General features: G+C 39.2%; 2 protein-coding genes across 4 annotated transcripts in view; both read right to left on the bottom strand.

Annotated features, from left to right (window-relative positions):
* Positions 1-10,157, bottom strand: part of cdkal1 (CDK5 regulatory subunit associated protein 1-like 1) — a 171,492-nt gene extending 161,335 nt beyond the window's left edge. For both annotated transcript variants that reach the window (XM_088386707.1, XM_088386706.1), the window contains exons 1-4: positions 10,004-10,157; positions 8,852-8,898; positions 8,498-8,658; positions 8,309-8,421 (exon numbers count right to left, since the gene is read on the bottom strand). In XM_088386707.1, the coding sequence (XP_088242833.1) occupies positions 8,309-8,421; positions 8,498-8,655 (271 nt within the window). In that variant the 5' untranslated portion in view covers positions 8,656-8,658; positions 8,852-8,898; positions 10,004-10,157. The remainder of the gene's footprint in view (positions 1-8,308; positions 8,422-8,497; positions 8,659-8,851; positions 8,899-10,003) is intronic.
* A 380-nt stretch (positions 10,158-10,537) lies between these two features.
* LOC148392133 (transcription factor E2F3-like) lies at positions 10,538-19,091 on the bottom strand. 2 transcript variants are annotated; one of them, XM_088387744.1, is made up of 8 exons: positions 18,523-19,091; positions 16,945-17,065; positions 16,329-16,459; positions 15,510-15,598; positions 15,244-15,402; positions 14,517-14,631; positions 14,143-14,281; positions 10,538-13,875 (listed from the first exon to the last, which is right to left on the bottom strand). In XM_088387744.1, exons 1-8 carry the CDS (start codon positions 18,802-18,804, stop codon positions 13,601-13,603), a joined length of 1,311 nt encoding a protein of 436 aa, XP_088243870.1. In that variant the 5' UTR covers positions 18,805-19,091; the 3' UTR covers positions 10,538-13,600. The 2 variants fall into 2 exon arrangements, with proteins under 2 accessions (XP_088243870.1, XP_088243871.1); XM_088387745.1 differs by lacking the exon at positions 18,523-19,091 and adding an exon at positions 18,179-18,410.
* Between the last annotated feature and the right edge of the window lie 843 nt (positions 19,092-19,934).

Here is a 19,934-nt window from a genome sequence, read left to right as displayed (position 1 = left end):
CATGTTATATGCGAGTACTCATTCTGTCATTCAAACAGCACAGTGGGGGTCCTGCTGTCATCTGTTCCACTCAGCTCATTTGCAGCTGTAAGCCACGCTTCAAGCCATCGCTGATGAAAAGTTGATCGCTCCCCAACCTCAAAGTGAAGGCAGTGACAGCTGTAAAGCCACCTTGGTTCAATGGGAAAATACAACAGAATTGTTGCGAACAAAGTTGATCTAAAAGGATGACTTGCCTTTGAACTATGCAAAACCACACCAAAAAATATCAATCACTTCTTTAACACTGCAAGGGAAGGGGGAAAAAAAAGTTGGGAAGATCAATAGGCCACTAGTCACAGACCGGAGACAAAGTGTCAAATAAGACGACCTCATAGTTTGACCTCATGTTCAAGGATCATCACAAGATGTCTTCACTTCTTAATAGTTCTGCTTCATAATTAGTTATTTAAGGAGATGGCAAAGCAAATACAAATCATGTTCTTTGCAACATAAAGACATGACATGAATAGTGAATACCATGCCACCATGTAGAAAAGAAATTGTAGCGTCTCTACCCAAAAAAAAAAATGATGCCATTCAGTCATGAGACTTTTAGTGGGATGATGTCAGGCATAATTGGCTGCCTCTTTTTTTTTCAGTTTTGTTCAGTTTGGCACCACTGTATCAAAATATTTTTAATGTTGACCCTTATGCAAGTCACAAGATGAAATACACTGGTCTAAAAAAATAGGAGACTCATGATCAAAATGAAAATAAATGATTAAAGATTGCCACTGCATAACTAATTTCTGAAAATTAAGAGAATAAAGGATCATCAGAGGCCTCATTTATTAAAAGAAAAATGAAGCTGTACACATTCATGCAGGAAGTTACTATGGGATGGCACTGATGAATTGGGAACAGATACTATGTCCTTCATATAAGTTAGTATTAGTGTATGTGTGTGTGAGTTTTTTTCTCTTCAAAATAAGGACCCTAAGGAAAAAGGCTGACTTTGGGTAACTTAGTTTGAAAATATAATATATAACTTTAAATAGAGGTTTAAAAAAAAATGGGGGGAAAAAATTGTCAATTTAACAATAAATAAAAATCTTTTTGAACACTGTCACACAACCCTAAGCCTTAAAAAAAATATAGCTCTAACATAAATAAATGACTCATTTGAGAATTAGCAAAGCTGCCAGCTCTTATTCAAACTTGAATACTAAGAGGGCAGCTTGGCTACCACCAACATCCATAGCAGTGAGCTATTTTCCACAAGGACGACTGCAGGCATGGTGATTGCTTTGGGTCATGTAATTATCATGAAAAACCAGTTGTGTGTAATTTCTTAAATGGCAATAAAGCCATAGTAGAAAACGAGTATAGTAGTACAAGAGCAATGCATATTTGTAAGTCTACAAAGTCAATGTTTTTATTTTTCAATGGAAGCCCTTTTGAGAATAAATATGCGCAGTTCAGCCACAATAAAACACCATTGTGTTTTGAATGCTGGACAAAAATGAAAGGACACACTCGTTCCAGTGCAAACATCAACAAAAACAAGCTCAATTATTATTTGTCAACAAAAAGCCAGCCGACAAATTATGGTGCTTAAGGCACGCTCACGAGCTGCTTGCTGTAGATTCATGCAAGCGTTACCCTGGTCAAGCAAGGTCCTGCCAACGTCTCCAATCATTTTTTTCTGCTTAGTGATCAAGGTTACTTTGTCCGACGCAGATTCAAATTAAACCGGCTGCTGAAATCATTCACAGCTTTTAAATCTACTTTATCTAATATCTGTGCTCTCACATGGAAATCTAACACATAGCCAAGTCATTTATATGTATGAAGGAAAGATGAGACAGGGGGGCGTGTAGAATTAATTTATTACAAAACCAATGACATACCCATACACACAGCAGTAGTGTCACACACTGCAAAATACTTGAATTCTTTAACCTTCCCAACTGCTCTCATATTCCTTTTTTCCCCCCCACAGGTCTTTTATACAGCACATAAACCAGTAAGCCCAAACAGTGTTCAATCGAATGTAGCAAAGGCTTCACTTGAGCAGGTGGTCTTACACGAACATGCACACTTTGCTTTCCATTTCAGCAGGTGGTCAACAATTATGCCACTAATATCTGAAAACTAAACCAGGGGTCATGTTCTAAAACGATACAAAAAGGTAAACGGTAGGAGGGGGGCTTGAAAAAACATTTGTTGCATGCCCTTGAAAACCTCATTGTGGATTTCTTTTGCTTCAAACTCATTGGCACTGACTCATCATCATCCTCGCGTCACATTAATTGCTGACGTCTTTCAAGCGGTAATTTCTTCTTTCTGAGAGAAATTACACATTTGTTTTTGTTGAGTAGAGATGACAGGGACAACAAAAGAGAGGAGAAATTAGTAGAAAGAGAGAGCAAAAAGATCAGCTTTCAATGGAACGGACAAGCTAATTATTCCAAATAAGCGACTAAATGACAACCAGACAAAGAAAATGTCAAAGAATATCGATCTGTTTTTGCTTCTTTCCGGGCGACTGTCAAGCAATCAGTTACATTATTTCCAAATGTGTCCTAAAAAGATGAACAAGCAGCAACAACTTCCAAAAATGTAAAATAAAATAAATTGAGCTGGTGCTGATCCAAAGTTATCATTTTTTTTCTAAACTTGTTGGACAATTCCTCCTGTCTGTGGCTTCGATTTTATACCGTTGCTCAAATCATATTTATGGCATTCCCTTGTGGGTATTTGAAATCCCTGCAGAATGCAGGCAGTTTTCCTGGGATAACAAGGGGTGACTCGCTGGATGACTTCTGTGGGGAATAGGGAATACATCACCAACGACCCAAACCCCTGGCGGGAAATCCCATTTCCAGTATCTCCTATCGTTTATCCCCATGTTGCTTCATTAGTTGATGGACCGCATTGAAATTAACAATACAGCATATAAATATTGCAAACATTTTGAGAATCTTTTTTTCTATCTATCCTATTGCCTTTTTAGTGTGGGTAACAAGACCAATGTCTTTTGGGGAAAGCATTTTTCTCAAATTGTGATGAATGGCACTGGAGCAGGGCTTATTTTCAATCTCTATGTTCTGCTATCTCGACTGAAGACGACATCAGAACTGCTCAGGGTGCAGAAAACAACCAACCATGGCAACAACTAATTAACAAATTAATCAATCATTATTTTTTTATCATAATTAAACACTCGGTTAATTCAAAATGTCCAAATTCGGATTTCTGTAGTCGTCCTTCAACGCAAACTCGGCATTGAATCAAAATAGGACATTTGCAATCATCTGCTATCATTTAAGAAAACAATCAAATATTGTTTACTGATTTTCTGTCATGTTATGAACCAAACCAGTAATGAAAATATAATTAATCTTTGAGTATTTTGTGCCTTGTCAAACTGAAATAATGTCCAGATTTTGACAACCGGGCTGGAAATTAAAACACTTTTTTATCCGATCCATCGATTAAGAGATAAAATAATCAACAGATTAATGGATTAAGAAAGAAATAATTGGTACTTGCAACCCTAGTTCACTGTAATGTAACCAAAATAGCAGTGCAGTAAATCTACACATTGGTGGAGAAGCAGAATCAGTACAGCAGAGCCGTGATTTATCGTTTCTGTTTTGACTGACACGCTCGCTTATGCAGTCTGAACACTCCATACGTCTTCTATTTTCATAGTCAGACATTTTCAGCATTTGCTTGCACATGCTGAATTGCAATTGTTTTCAAAAACGTCCAAATATTTTTACCTTCTCAGGCACAAAACTGCTGTTGTCATGTCACCAAAGTGAAAGTGTCACAACTTTTCAAAAGAAGCAGTTTTCATTGCATTTTTGATGTGGTCAAAATTCCTATCCTCAGAGTAATCAATAGATGAGATTGAGCAATGATCCCTCCTTTCCTCGTGCAATCCCACTCTCCCCTTTTCTCCATCCCTATTTCTCTCCAGGGAATTTTAAAAGCAGGCTAGGCTGGGTTACCTAATCCCATCGCTTCTAAAAGGTTCTTGGGTGCTGCAAACATGAGGGTCACCTTGTAGGATCACCCGGACATGCACACGCACGCACGCACACACGCACAGGGCTTGAGATCACTCCAATTTCCGAGCATCTAAATGGTTATACTTGACGGCTGAAACTCATGGTTTATTTGTAGGCTTTAAGCAAATTCCAGACTATGGAAAATGTTTGTTTAGAAGTTTTTATCTCCACTTCAAGTACAAAATGCAAATTTTTAGCAATGTACATTTCTGTGTTTATGTGAGACTAAAAAAATAAGACATTTTTTAAACGCAGCCACTCAGTAAAGGATAATTAGGCATTCTGTGTGTTTAGGTGACAACTTTAATATTCAAAATGCTTTAACCCTGTCAACAAAAGAATTTGCATATCCATATTTACATATTACCAACCACCCCGGCCGTCATATAACTGCTCTCCGCTTTTAGAGTCTTAGTATAAATAGAAGCAAGTGCAAATGTAATGATAAACATTATTTCAGTGTATGCATTTAGCGCATCCAGTGTCAGCTTCACTTGTCTATTGTTATTATCTCTTTACCTTTAAACCGCTTGAGCTACTACGGCATATAGTCAGGCGTGCGGCTCGCTAGTGTCTGCTTCTGTGAGACCGACTGTCGCTTTAAATTTTGCATCTGCCTCTTTCGGCTTGCGACCTTGATCCATTGTCCCGCGGATACATTCTCTCCTGTTTTCCTTACATCGTTTTCCCTTACATCATTGTCCCTCTCCGATCCGGCGATGTGGACTGTGAGACACATATAGGAGCGAGTTAGCGGAAAGACAGTGTGCGTGTTCACACACATAAACTGACAGCTGTCAAAAGCTCACACACACCGCATCACACATTATCCCTATATCGAAGCGCTTCTCGCTACCTCAAAGTGTATGTCTGTCGAACGGCCAAGTGTGCACGTTTCTAAATGTGAGAGGAGGAGTTAAAGGGAACATTTTAAGGCTTCACTCACTATGACACGGCCGCGCGTAACATTGCGTAGCGCACGGCCAGCCAATCAAAAAGATCCTCACCCTGCGATTTATGAATGAATGAGGTGCTGCGTCTGCAACAGCCACACACTAAAAGCGAGAATACTCTGCAGTGATGTAATGCAATCACTCGGAGCGGATTAAAAATAAGTGGTGTATGACAAATATTACAAATAAGTTGAGATGTTTCAAAATAAGCATAAAAGGACATTAATTTAAAAAAAAAAGTCCAAGGGGCAATAATATGTCATTTGCATTTAACCACAGGAAAACCGAAAAAAAAAATACAAAATGTTCTTCCCAGCTCAAATACCTGCAGACCTGTTGTTCAACCTCATCTTAGCAAAACACCTCACACCCCCCTTCAATTGCCTGTGACCAAACAAGGAACTAAGAGCAGCCCATTTGGCTGACACTGTGTACAAGGGAGTCGTTTTGCCTAACCGCTATGTAAAACTCATAACTGAAGTGTTTTGTGTGAGCACGGCTGGCAGCGACAGAGACAGGGAGGGAGAGGATTGCATGAGAGCATTTATCTACACGCCTTTCTATGAAGTCAATTTCTGGCACATTGTTCCAGGCTCTCAACTAGCAGTGCACTTTGGCGGGTTAACAGTGCCCTCTTTGGTCGTACAGTAGGAGACATTAAACATGTGGGCCAGCAGACAGGCAGTTGAGCAGGTGTAAACACAATAAAAGCAAAGCGACCCACTGCAATCTGCTATTTTGTTCAACCAATTGGGACAAAAGGCTGTGAATTGCATTATGTTTCATTTCTTTTTTTATTTATTTCAATGCAATGGCATCACTGCTGATTAACAACTGATGGAGGATTATGTGTTTTTTTAGGTAAAACTAAAGAAAGCATGCAAAAAAACTTACAATATAACAAACCAAACTATACTTTGCAGCTCCATGCCACAAACTGATTCAACACACGTTGCAGAGAAAAAGTTACACGTCTAAAAATTGTGAATGAGAAAAGAAAGGGTTGTTTCCAAGAGTGTTTCTGAGCTGTAGTATGACCTCATCCTGTTTTCTACTTCTCTTGTGGTAAGGCTGCCATCTAGAGGCCAGCACAACAACTGTTACTACGTTTCACACCAGGTGATGTCATAGTTGGAGAAAGAATGAAAGAGTTGGGAGGGAGGGGGGGAGCACAACTGAAAGAGAAAGAGGAGAGTACGTGAGGGAGGGGGAGAAGGTGATGTCATGTTTTTATAGCTTGGTCTTTGTCTAAAAGTGTTAATCAAATGAAGTGGCATCAATCTGATGTGCATATTTCAACAATTTGAAGAAAAAAACACTCACTCAAAAAGTGGGGCCTCAAAACATGAGGTAAGAGAAAACGACTAACAAAGAGGAAAAGACAGAAGACTGCAGAGAGGAATGAAAATGGAATCAAACTAATCCTTCAGCTTTAGCGGAGAGCTGCGAGCCCTTTAATCACTATCCTGCAGACATGGCAGAAAGTGGTAGACAATGGGGAGAAACAATATTCCCCAATGGTTGGTGAAGCCTCAAACTACTTAACGGCATGAAAGAATACCAACCAAGAAGGCTCATGACAGACATCCGACAATGGTATGATAAGACTGAAGCTCTTTATACAACTTAACTATGCATTATATGCATATATACCACGCCAACCTATGCCAGAAGGAGGTCAAGTTGTAGGTTTCGCATGGTTAAATTCCTACTTAGTCATGGCACCTATATATATTTTTTTTTAAATGGTATAAAAAGTGAATCCACTAATTAACGATGTAACTTCTGCCCCCTAATTAAAGAGCATATCATCTTTGTGCCTGTCACCTGTGGCAAGCATAGATACATTATTAATAGTAAATACATTTTTGGCCCAATTAAGTGAAATTAGGTCACTGCCCCAAGGCGCACACCTGATGCTATCTCACGGCACACCAGTGCACAGCAATCCCTTAACATACATTTCACACAGACAGTAGATACATATGAGAAACACTTTTAAGCCATAAATATAAAATAATGGAAAAACGGTAAGTTCAGTGGTATATGTCTTCTTGTGCCCCGACTGCGTATTATTATGTTGCTGCACATATCATAATATTTGGAAAATTCATTTAACAAGCACACAATAAGAATCAGGAATTATGAGATTCTACAGAATAAAAAAAGTGAGCTGAGTAAAAATAAAACACTATCCATAAAAGCAACTTTTGATCTTATTACCAAGACACTATTCCATTCCACTGTCTTGAATTGCACTTTTATTTGCAATGGACCTTCAAACAGCTGCAGAAGCAATGTACAGTAATCAGATTGGGAGAAAGGTGGATATATTTGCCGCACAGGAACGAAAGCGAGAATAGAAAACAACTCTGCACCTACTTTCTGACAAATGGTACTTTTATTTAATTATAGATTCAAAGCACCTTGAAGGTAAGGCAATTTAAGAATTCCTACTATATAGGCTTTGTAGACATTCAAAAACTCTAACACATCAAAAGTGAATCCAGAGCTCTGAATGTTATACAGTGCAGCAGTGATTGATTATTTTATGTACTGCCGGATACTTTGCTATTAAACTTCAGCCTCTCATTTTTTGGGCTCCCTAATGGGGGACAATGCACCACCATTTATATTTTCTGGTCTAAAATATGAATTATTTTTCTGAAGTTACTGTGTCTCATCTCAAGTCCTCCGGTAACACATGGGGGGGGGGGTCGGTCGGTGTAGTTGTCATCTAAGACCTTTAGAAATTAAAAAATAACTAATAAATTAATATATGTTATGTTTGATCTTTAAATAGTCTTAAAATAATATACAGAACCTAATGACAATTCTTTATAACATTCCCCATAATGAGGGAAGAACTCCTACAATTTGTACTTTCTTCCTGGAGTCTCACACATTAGCTTCCAGAATTTTTTTTTTTCTAATATTTCAAAAGGATTATCAATTTCAGTAGTCCATCACACAGATCATTACTATAGAATCCAATCTTACTTATAAAACGTTTGTTTTTAAACCATGTGAAATAGCACACAGCACAATGCAGAGCTGAAATGTTGAGGGAGAATTCACAGCAAACAGCGCAACACTGCCCTCTTGTGTTTCATAACATCATTACACCAATTCCGAGGCCATATAAGGTACAACTTAATTGATTTAAAGTGAAATTGCACTTAATCTTCCAATATTTAACATGTTTTTCTTTCCTATTAGTATGTATCGTCATTTGTATTGCTGAGTAGATTTCTGATTATTTTAAAACAATACAGATCACAGAAAGTTTCTTACTCGTCATTTTGTATCCGCTGGCAGCAAGCTGTCCCGCCATGTACTCCCCATCTGAGTTGTTGTGACTGCAGCCCCACGTTTTCATCCAAATTTTCTGAGTGCCAGGAATTAGACTGGAAAGACATTTATAGCATATCATAAAAATCTGTTCCTTAGCAGTAACAGATAAAGATGTGTGCAATGACCTACCTGTCAGCTTGTAGCTCCTCGCTGTTCAAAATTTCATTTCTTTTCCTGGCTCTGGGTATGATACTCCTACGAGCAGACTGCCTCTCATGAGGAGTGGGGTCACTTGAGGACACCATGTCCTCAATGTCGTCAATCAGAGACTCACAGGCCGAAGGCATGATCTGAAATAGGAGCAATGCTTTGACAGCAAAATTGAGGAGTAACTTCCTATACAACATGCTGTTGTTAAAGTCTATAATTATTATTATTTTTAGTAAATTCACAAAACCTTGATAATCACAAATACTGGTACATTTATGTGTGTGTGGGGGGGGGGGGGTTTCAGTGAAAGTACTTGCAAGATGGAGAGTGCACCTTGGTGATGGTCACCAGCCAATCGCGGGACTGCTTGGCTTGCTGGTCTATATAGGATATGTTCATGCCTGTTATTATTTTTATTGCATTCGAATATACAGCGATTCATAGTTCATTTAAAGTATATGGCACCAAATCACAATAGAAGTTGTCTCAGGGCACATTACACATGGAGCAGGTAATAAACTTAACAGACATCAGTTTTAATCAAAGCACATCTATAATTGCAAAAAAATATAATAATTATCTATTCCTGTGTTTTCTGAACTTATTCTGATTAAACAGCATACAGAAAATATTGTATAAATATTAAAAATATAAACATTATACTTGTGTGTAACATGTAGATGTGATGTTCTGTTAACCTTGGTTAAACAGGGACCTCTAGTGGTCACAAGTTACCATAGCAGTGCATTTTGTAGATGTATATGTAGATGTAGTAGCTAAAGTATACATCCTGTAAATATGATTTTAAGACTCTTAATATTATAACAACTTATTATAACAAGGTAAAATACTGTTAATGTGTTTTCAGAAGCATTTTATTATAACTTATTTTATGACGAAGTACAACATTGCAACTATGTTTTTAGAACTCTTATTATAACTATTTTTGGGGGGGCTGGAAAAAATCCACGATGCAGTGAAGCCGCGATAAACGAACCGCGAAGTAGCGAGGGCTCACTCAAAAGATGTTTACTGCAATCGCGCACACACAGGGTTAGTGTGTAAATTAAGTTTCAAAAATCATGAATATAATCCAAAACCACCATCCGATATCTGATTAGATGCCTCGAGATTTAAAGCCAATAAATAATTATTTCTCTTCTAAGCTTATTTACATTCTCCACATAAACACAATTATAGCATGCGACGCAAACTAAACGTAGATCATGACATCCGAGCTTGGATCGATCGCTGGCTTTGCCTATACGTGAATGCACCGATCGTTGTTTTTAATGCACGTGCATGAGACTGCGACGGACTAGCGGTACCGGACGAGTGGTACCGATTTCTACTGTTGCAGAGAAAGGTGTTTGTTTGCTGTCATCCATGTGCTTGGTTGGACCCTTGTAGCTGACAGCGCGTTTAAAAGGCGCGACACCTAGTTTGCCCAGCAATTCATAACGCACTGCAACATTTTACCCTTACCTCAGTTCAAATGTTGCGACTTGATCACTTAGAGTCCAAATCAATTGCAGGAAACAGCTAAACGAAGCACCAAAACAGACGCGTCAAGACTCCCTGTCCGCCATATTTTCCTGACAGGAGGGTACCGTGAGAGAAGAGGGACAAACTTTATATACGAAAAACGCGATTCAACGGAAGTCTGACTATGAACCCCCAAAATAGTAGATGACGGACTTGATGTGTTGTGTAATGCATCTTGACATTTATCAATTGCATATTGATATTAATTTTCTAATAATAGAAAATCATTAATTATTCATTGCATAAGAATAATGTATGTTTAAAGGTAATTTGAGAACATTTATTTCAAGTACATATCAAACTACATCTTACTGGGATGGTTTAAAGTGCAAACCGTATGAACATTGCTAAAATTGGGTAAAAAAACGAATTAATTATAATACTAATGAGAATAAACTATGGTATGGTGGTCTTTTGCTGTAAAGGTTGATGATGTGAATGTTAACCCCCACCCACAAAATCAATAGGGAATCATTCTTGCTCAGTTGTTTCATTTATTCAAATGTTCAATTACAAAGTCTGACAGTACAAAAGAAATCTCCCATTTCACCCTCCCCAAAACATACAACCACAATTGATAATTCCTCATTTAACTGATGTTAAAGTAACCTTATGAACACACATCAAAAGCAAACACACTAACATTAGACATCAGACCAAGAACCGTTCAACCAAATTGGAAAAATCCAAATCCATCTTGGGTTTTTCTTCCCAGGAATTAGTAGATTCAGGCAGTATTTATATATTTTTCCCCATACAAAATATTTTGTTTTGGTGGTTTTGAACCAAATACTTCAGTTTGAATTTGAAGTTGAACCATAACAATTAGAACAGTGCTGTTTAAATGTTTGCTCTTATTTGGAACAATTTCTTCGAGAATAACATTTGCAATAGTCATAATGAAACTTATCTCACCTTGTGTAAGCAACACTATTGACTGTGCATTACAAAAATATCAACATTCCTTTAGAAACACATGGTGGAAAGGCACAATCTTTCCGAAAACCAGGTCTCAAACACACAAAAGCAGACAACATTGTGACCACATCCAGAAAAGTTGGCTTGTATATAAAGGAGTATTAAGGCCATTCTGAAAAGAATCATAACAAACGGAACAAAAGTTGTAAGTCTACAAGAGTAAAGTCAGAATTTAGAAAAAGTCATACATTTACAAGAATGACATGATAAAAGTTTGCTAACAGGTTGATGACAATATTTTTCACAAATACCACCGCCTCGCTCTGCCATACATTAATCACGTCATACATATTCACGAAATATTAAAACACTTTAATTTGACAGAATAAACATCACAAGAGGCCACTTCAATTTGCGTTGCTCGTTGTTTGGAGCAAACAAGTGTTTCCGACAGTTGCATAACAGCCCGTTTCCCCCCCCTTGAAATATGGTTAATTTTTGAAACCCAATTATTTTTTTTAATATATATTGTAATTTCAGTTTGGCCGTAATACTCCACAATATTTTCCCACAAAGATTTGACAATTGAATGTGGAAAAGGTCTCACCCACTTTTCATAAGCACAAAAGATCGACACCAGTTTTTCGTAAACTAAAAAATTGTGGGGGGGGGGGTTAACAGGTAACTAATGACTGGACCTTAACGGGAAAAAAAAAAAGTAAAACTAAAATTAAGAAAATAACAGCAAAGTCCAAAATAGTTCAAAACTGACACACAGTGTCACAGAAGCAAAGGTAGACACTTGAGCAGTGGACAGAAGTCACTGTTGCCAGTCCCGTGGAGACAGTCATGTCTTGTAATGGCCATTTCAAGAGCTCACAGTTAGGGAGAGTGAGTCAAGGAAGACACAATTTGGGCTTAATGAATGGCAATGACAAAAATTAAAAAACGTGCACACACGCACACGACAAAATAACTCCTGCAATAAATGTGTCCATACCAAAGTACTCTCTACTGTATATAAAGATAGGACACAAGTGAGACGGGTACAAGAAAGCTTCACTGCTGATACCAAGGTAACCTCCATGACAAAATAAGCAATGGTGACATTTATTCTTATGCCCGATTACTATTGTGTTGTCAATCATTTGAGAGGTAGCCCACGGTACCTTGTGCGTGAACAATTTGTAGAAAACCGTTCATTCATCCATTTACACATGGCAGGCTTACTCTAGAGCAAGCAACATCTGACGTCAACACACACAATTGCACAAACACACTAGCAGGTCGGGGGGAAAAGGGGGAATACTAAGAGCAGCAATATGACCTGCAGCCGCAGGTTTCCCGAGCTTGAGATTCAGATAATTGTGTTTTACCTTCAGTACTTCATCCAAAATATTGAGCCACGAGGAGGGAGAGGGCACAGTGGCAATGTGGTTGTTGTTTTTTTTTTTTTTTTTTTTTGCAATTGAGATATTACTAGTTAATTCTAACGGTTTTAAAATCCGGTAAAAGTACATCCTAATAAATTACCTAAAAATACTACTCACCAAGACATGTCTTATGGTGCTTAGCAGAAAACATGTCAAATGGAGATGGTCAATGTTCACTTTTTTGTCCCAGACAGAGCTTTGGGATACTATGACAGGAACACAAAGCCAAATGAGCATTGTGTAGGTGTGGTTACTTAAATTTATTAGGCAAGCAGTTAAGATTAAGGATGTTTCAAAAAGGGCCAGATTTGTCAACCAGAATAACTGCGTGACGGCTGTAAAGGCTGACATATTTATTGTATTAATAATATATTTAAGAAATGACTGGTGTTAGAGTTTAGAGTATTGTTGAAGATCCAAATTGACATAAAATTCTAGAGGAAATTGAATTTGTTTTACAATATAGTCTACGCACCCACTAGTCCAAACATGGCATTTTGATTAATATTGTATTGTGGATTATGAATTAAGCAGCAAAATTGACCCACCCATCTGATGTTGCCACTTGCTGTTGATTGAAAATGACCTCACAGTGCCTAAGGGCTCAGCTTGTGAACATTACACGACCAAAGCAAGTGACAAGTGGCAAAACGACCGCCTCTTGAGATGAATATAAACGGGTGGCTTCCACAAACGCAATATTAATCAGAATACTGATTTGACTAGAGGGACCGCATACAACACATTGTAAAAACTTTTGACTTTGACTTCCCTCTAGTTCAAGTTAAGGGGTCATCTAAACATGTGCATTCATTTTGTGGCAAAAAAAAAAAAACTCTTTCCTAGCTTCCCTTCACAACCCAAGTGGTGTCTCTTCTGTTGATGCCGGTCTGACTTGAATCATTTACAAAGGCTTATATTTCTCTTAAAGCATTTTAAGTACCTAGTATCTCCCTTAAGCGTCACAGGAGTCCTCCCAGAGTCTGAGAGGGGACATCTTCACCTGAATCTCTTTTTGGGACACCACGAGTACACATGGCATTTTAGTCTGTCTGGGAACTGGAGGGAAAAACAGCCCTTTTTGTTGAACCTGCTTGTATTAAGGATTGACTTGTACTAACTACAAAGTCAGCCTCCAAGCACACTGTGTCTTCAGCTCACTGATTCGGATCTGCATCAGCGAGCACTAGCTGCCCAGGAGGTCGTCCAGGCCGAGCGATGGCATCTTATCAAAGTCACAGGTGTCAAACAGGTCGCTGATTCCCTGGTCATCTCCCAAACTCAAAAGGTAGTCATCTTGCTCTAGAAGAGGTGGCCCCAGGTTCAAAAAGGGCCCCAGCGATGAGGGCATCTGGTCTTCCGTTTGCTGGAGAAGACTGGTGTACTGTGACGAGATGGGCGAGAGAGTCGTGACGGACACGGTGGCGGAGGTGCCAGTGGACGTTGTCGGGACGGTGGGCTCTGTAGTAGATGATAAGACAATGATAAGTTAGTCATCACTTTGACTGATTGACCGGTTTCAAGCATTTTAAAGTTGGTCACACAATTGTCAATACGTCAGTCAGCTGCAGTCATAATTTTGGGCGGGCACAGTCCAAGTAGTTAACGACAAACACAAGTGCCGCACACCTCACACTCAGCGTACAATAAATTGACTAATCATGCACGGGTATCTTGGCGACATGCGGGTTTTTATTGGTGGTCGTCAGGGGGGGGGTTTAAGCAGACCTTGAAGGACTTTGAGGAAAGGCGAGTTCCCATTGATGTCCATGCCGCCATTCTTCACCGGACTACTGAGATCATTCTCGTCTGGACACAACAGAACCTCTATAGGACCTCTGGTACTGGTCAAGTGGATGGATAGACTCTGAGGAAAGAAAGATTTTGTTTAAAATGGGGAGGTGGTGAAGAGGTGAATTCTTAGAGTGCTTGAAAGAAAGACAATTTTGTAAAAGAGGGTTTCCACTACTGCATAAAATTACTCTGTACATACATGTACTCTGTTCTCACTATTATAAAACTATGTTGAGAGTTCTTACAGCTTAAGGCGGGATACAATCAAAACTTTTTTTGCCCGACTGCGCTTGTTGCTGAGCACATACCTCATCAGGGTCCGATACTTCTAGCTTAGTGTCTGTGGGCGCTTTGATAACAATAACAGTCTGATCATGAAGGTCCCCGATCTGATTGATGTCTTCATATGTGACATAAGCAAATGTAATCGAATGGTCAAAGAAAATTGATGAATTTTAGACTGTTATGGACAATTATGATGAAACACACATGCAGGTTATATTGGTTCTGTACCATCAGGGGTCAAATGAAATGTGTAAAAATGGCTGAGCTTTTTTTACTCACACAGGGACAAGCCACACTGTTCAGGGAGTATGCGTGGTACATTCACATGTTCTGACTACAGGGCTTCATATTAGATACAAGCCCAGACCCGCAGTCCACACCTAAAAACTACATGTGACGCATCAGATAGCTGAAAATTGTGGCTAATAATCTAGTAAAACAGATGGATCATTTATTTGTAACATTAGCATAGAATTGAAATCTAAAATGTTCGAAATAATATGTTCTATACACCCCTGATTAATATTGCATTTGAGGCGTAAGAATTCAGTTTTTCAGCCATTCCAGGATAGCATTTTTAGATTGGTGGGGGCACATGGAACATATTACAAAGTTTAGACTTCGCAGAGAGTTAGAGTTGTCAGTTGCCGGTAATGTTTGTGCAGAAAGAGAAAACGTGTTGCTGACCGAGTGCCACTGAACCTCTCAAGATCACAGGACTGACCCGCAGAACAAAACAAGAAAGGATATTTCTCATTGCTCGGCGACTCGCTCATGTGCTTCGCATCCAGGCTGCATCTTTGGATGAGCTGCTCGAGTCTGCGCTCTTCTTCCGCTAGTGCAGTAACTTCTGCCGTCAGTCTTTGTCTCTGGTTCAGTGAGCCCTCAACCTCCAACAGGCTACAGCCCCTGTGAGCGCCAAACAATTAGAAAGACGCTTCTCCCGCAGTCGTGGGTGTTGAATACATGCAATGGGAAAAGTAGCACAGTAAAAAAAGAGGGGCATGTCAACTTACATCCATTGAATGTTGTTCTTTGATTTCTTCTTGATGAGGTGAATGCCCTCAAGTACATTAGTGATGTCATACAGCCTTCTTTTCTGCACCTAAAGTCAGGAAGAAAGACAAGCCATACAAATACCCTTCACCACAAAACATGAATACAATTTATGTTAAAATGTGTTTTATTGCATACAAAGTTTTAAAAGTGTACCCGAGCGAATGCATAAGCAAGATTTTTTATTTTATTTTTTTAAACTGAATGCAAATATATTGAACATAAGGTTAAATACAACAGAACACTTCCCTGGCAGTGATTCTTTCAAATACCACTAGAGGGAGGGAGGCAGTGTTCAATGGTGGTCGGTTTGAGAATCACTGAACAAATACATATATGACATTTAAAAAGCCAAAACAACTCCACACTAGCAAACGTTTCGAAATCCATTGTGCCTTGGGCTGTGTCATCTATCACAAACAATTCCATTTTTGTTGTCTTTTTTTTTTTTTTTTAATCAGTCTCCCACTGCCATAAACATAAGCACCTGTTGTGTCTGTTACTGTGCTGTGTGTGTGTCTCTCAACCTAATTTGGCATGGCTCTATTCCAGCCACATAATTGGTTCAGCATGGAGAATGTGTCATCATTGGGTAGTCGCACTATCCTTCAAAACATGGACAATTGCAATCTAAGGAAGTCTCTGGAGCACGTCGCGTGTTCTTTCGCGATATATATCCAAGTCATTTCACCGCCCAGCCCTATCCAGCTCCTAATGTGACTGCTAGAAGATCTACAGTAGCATCAATAGGCAGCTCCTCGGTTTGAGGCGTGGCGTACCTGCAACGTTTCCGCAGCAATGTTTAAGTCCAAAACCCCATCAACAGACTGAGCGAGCAGGTCCACAAACTTCTTTGTTAGGAGGCCCAGGGACGTGTCATACCGCGTCCTCTCTGGCGGAGACTTGGGCGCTGCAAAGGAAAAACACAACATGTTAAACTATAACCCATTGGCCATACTATAAATGTTCAACATTTGTATTGCAACAAAGTTATCTTAAACAGCCTTGTTGTGTTTGATTGGAATAACACTGAGATACTCCATTATTGTAAGATAAAAATGTAAGACTGTCTAAATATAACTGAGATGTGTGCACAAAAAAAGATCTCAGAGCAGCCATGACACATTAAAAAAATCTATATTGGAAAAAAATACTTTCTCCATGTGTTCTTACTGAGAAACAGTAAAAGTAAATCTCATATCTATCAGACACTATCTTTACCAAAAGAAAAAGACCAATTCTTCTGCTAACAAAGGCCTCCACCAAGCCAAGTGTTATTTTATAACGTGGACAGTCTGTTCAATGAGAAAGTGCTTTTTTTTGTGTGCCGGCTGCATCACCAGACTTAAAGCAAAATTATAATAATGTATAAAATAATATGTACAAAGGATTTACTTTTCGGTGTTTTTAAATGTGCTCCATTGGCTATTGTAGCGCTCCCTCTGCCTCTTGGAGTCCTTGGTGGTTCCGACTGGTACTGGTGGTCTGAATCGTCAAGAGCCAGTCGCCTTTTGGCCTTCAAGAAGGATATGGAACGGAAAATTTAATTTAAACATTAGCATGCATTGATGGACTGAGTGGCCTTAAAATGCTTGTCTGATTTCAAGCCCCATTATCATTTTTTTTGACAATCTCATATTAACATGCTACAATTTGAAGTTTTGAATCTTTTCTAGTAGTATCATGTCACCTTGAAAGAGACATGACTACTTAATTCCTCCTGATGACTTTGTCTGATCAAATTTTAAGTAGAACCAGCACATGTTTTTATGCTTGACAAATCCAACATTGCTCTTAAGGTTGTCAACATTTTTAGACTTTTCAACAAACTCCCAAAACTTTTCTTCAGACAGCAAGTCCACTTTTGTGTATGTTTTGCAGGGCAATGCAGCATGCCGAAGATGCAGCCCACCTAAAAAGTGTCATACAAGCCACATCGTTTTATTAATCACAACACAACAGATCTTGCACATTTTATTCAGACTAATCGGTAAGTCCCACGTCCCCTGTTGACAATCGAAATGTCAGCCATTTTATATCAGCAAGCAGCTCCCCTCACCCCGTCTGCTCATGGCTTTGGCCTCACAAACACGCGAGTTCACCTCGAGAAATTAACTGTTTATAATGCAAAGAGTTACACTAACCAACGCCCGAATAAAGCTTACACTTTCCGTGTGGTTTATGCATGCTGGAAGTACAGGAAATATGCAAAGTAACACTGAAGGCAACAAACTCGGGTTTCACTAAGAAAGGCATCATCATGCTGCACTTTATTCAGTGGAGACAGTAAACATCCACTTGTTGGAACTTGTTAAAACCTCTTCGAAAAAGAAGAATTACTCCCCGCCTCGTCAACATTGCGACTAGCCATGACAGCTAACTCATTTTCATGCTTCAATACAACTTGCATCTTAATCGACGATTTGACGCTGTCGTCTGGTGATAAAACTGAGGTGAATGTAAAGTGTTGTCAAGAACGAGGATATTAAGTGAAAGGCAAACGTCAAATCGCAAAAGAGTAGAAATGTGCAAACGTGGAGCAAAAACAGCCGAATACCACCCCAACCCCCCAAATTTAAGGACTAAGAGAGCAGCCACTAGGCCACCGCTAACGTTGCTCATCTCTTACCAATGTTTCCATCTGGCAGCGAGGCTGAGGTGAACTCAAAAGCATCACGAAGTTAGCACAGCGAGCTGTTCGCACACCAGTGTACACAATGTCAACATTAAGCCATTTTATATAGTCGTTTTTCTTATCTTAACCCTCGTCAACCCAACAGAGGTCCACTTGGACAACTAGTAGTAGTTAGTTAGCTGCCCGGCTAAAGCTGGGTCGTGGGACCGGCTAAGTGGCTAGCAGCTAGCTGGCAGAACAACAAGCTCGGCTAACCTTAGCAGGCTAGCCTTGTGTCGTGTTTCGGCTTGTTAGTCGCACACAAAATGCATTCAAACGTGATGTTTTGGGAGGATTACCGGTGGTCTCCCCAATGCGGGTCGATGTCCTGTTCCATTTGCTGCAGCTTGTTGGGGTGTTGTGTAAATGTTGTTTATCGAGGGCTCGGATAAACATACATTGGAGGTCTGGGTAACGTTGCAAGGCGGCGGTGTCGTTATTATTTGGATATAAGTAGCGTTGCCTTGTACAGGGTTTAAACGATCCGAGAGCGCTGTCAATATGATATTATTGTCTAAATGGGAGCCCCCAACGCCCGCTAAAATCACTTTGTCCGGAGCCGAAGAGATCCCTCTTCTCATCTTGTTCTCGGGTAGCCCCTTTTCTTGTCTTGACACTTTCAAGCCGCTCCGCTTGCTAATCCAGCGCAATTGTTACAAAAATAATCAGACCAAAGCGAAGATAAAAGTCTGAATCATCGACTTTCGAAAAGTATTTGGCCTCGTGTACGTGCATTTAGGCAGATGCAATGGATTAGAAAGTAGCGCAACTCTCGTTTTAGCCCGTCGAGAAATGGCTTCAGGAAACGGCCTGATGAATGAAGGGATACGGTTTACGCGCTCAAGAGCCCTCCCGCGAAACTCAGATTTCCCGGGAAGATTTCAAACAAAATTTACATACTGAAGACTATTGGCGGATCACTCAACAGTCTCCGCCCTGTTTCTGATGAATCTGCCCAATCACATCGCGGAGTCCCGTGCGCCACGTGCTCATTGGCAGTTGTAAACAGGCAACGTCACTTGGCAAACGTGCTGTAATACCCAACTAGAGCGCTAGATGGCAATAGCAACTAACTACAAAATTGAATATAGGTGCACTTTGTGATTATTAAAACTCTTTGTTGCTTTTTGTACATGGAATATCCTAGTAAAACTAAGTAAAAATAACTGATTTTATTTTTGTTTGTTGCTGCCTGGAATTCCCTTGGAAAATAGTTTTTTTTTTTAATTTGATGAGATGAGATATTGTATTGGAAAAAAACGGGGGGTCAATAAATCCGTTTCCTTAAATTAAAGCATGTGTTTGAAATTGTTCGGCGTTGGCACGTCAGTGTGATATGCTTCTTATTAGATCTTGCTTAATGAAAAATAAATAAAAGAGTGTAACAGTGATTGTGGATCCGATAAGACTAACAACCGGAAACATTTTGATCAGTCATAACTTGATACACTTGTACAGTCTAACAAACAAAAAGTTGATTATTATTAATTCACCATCTGTAAAGAAACACAAGCAAGCATTACTCGCCACGTGGAACAAAACACAGATTGCCACAAAAGCTTTTAAAAAAATACATTTGTAGAATTTAAAATTGTACCGTATAATTTACCAGATTATATGTAGCCCTTTTTCTAAGCGACATAAATGTTATTTGATTCAATTTGATAACTTTGATTGAATTAACTCACTGAGGTTAACAGCATTTTAAAAA

The sequence above is a fragment of the Syngnathus floridae genome, chromosome 10 (genome assembly GCF_059516105.1).
Source record: "Syngnathus floridae isolate MCC-2025c chromosome 10, RoL_Sflo_1.0, whole genome shotgun sequence".
Classification (NCBI taxonomy): domain Eukaryota; kingdom Metazoa; phylum Chordata; class Actinopteri; order Syngnathiformes; family Syngnathidae; genus Syngnathus; species Syngnathus floridae.
Note: the sequence above shows the minus strand (reverse complement) of the source record. Positions and strands in the feature narration are given on the sequence as shown.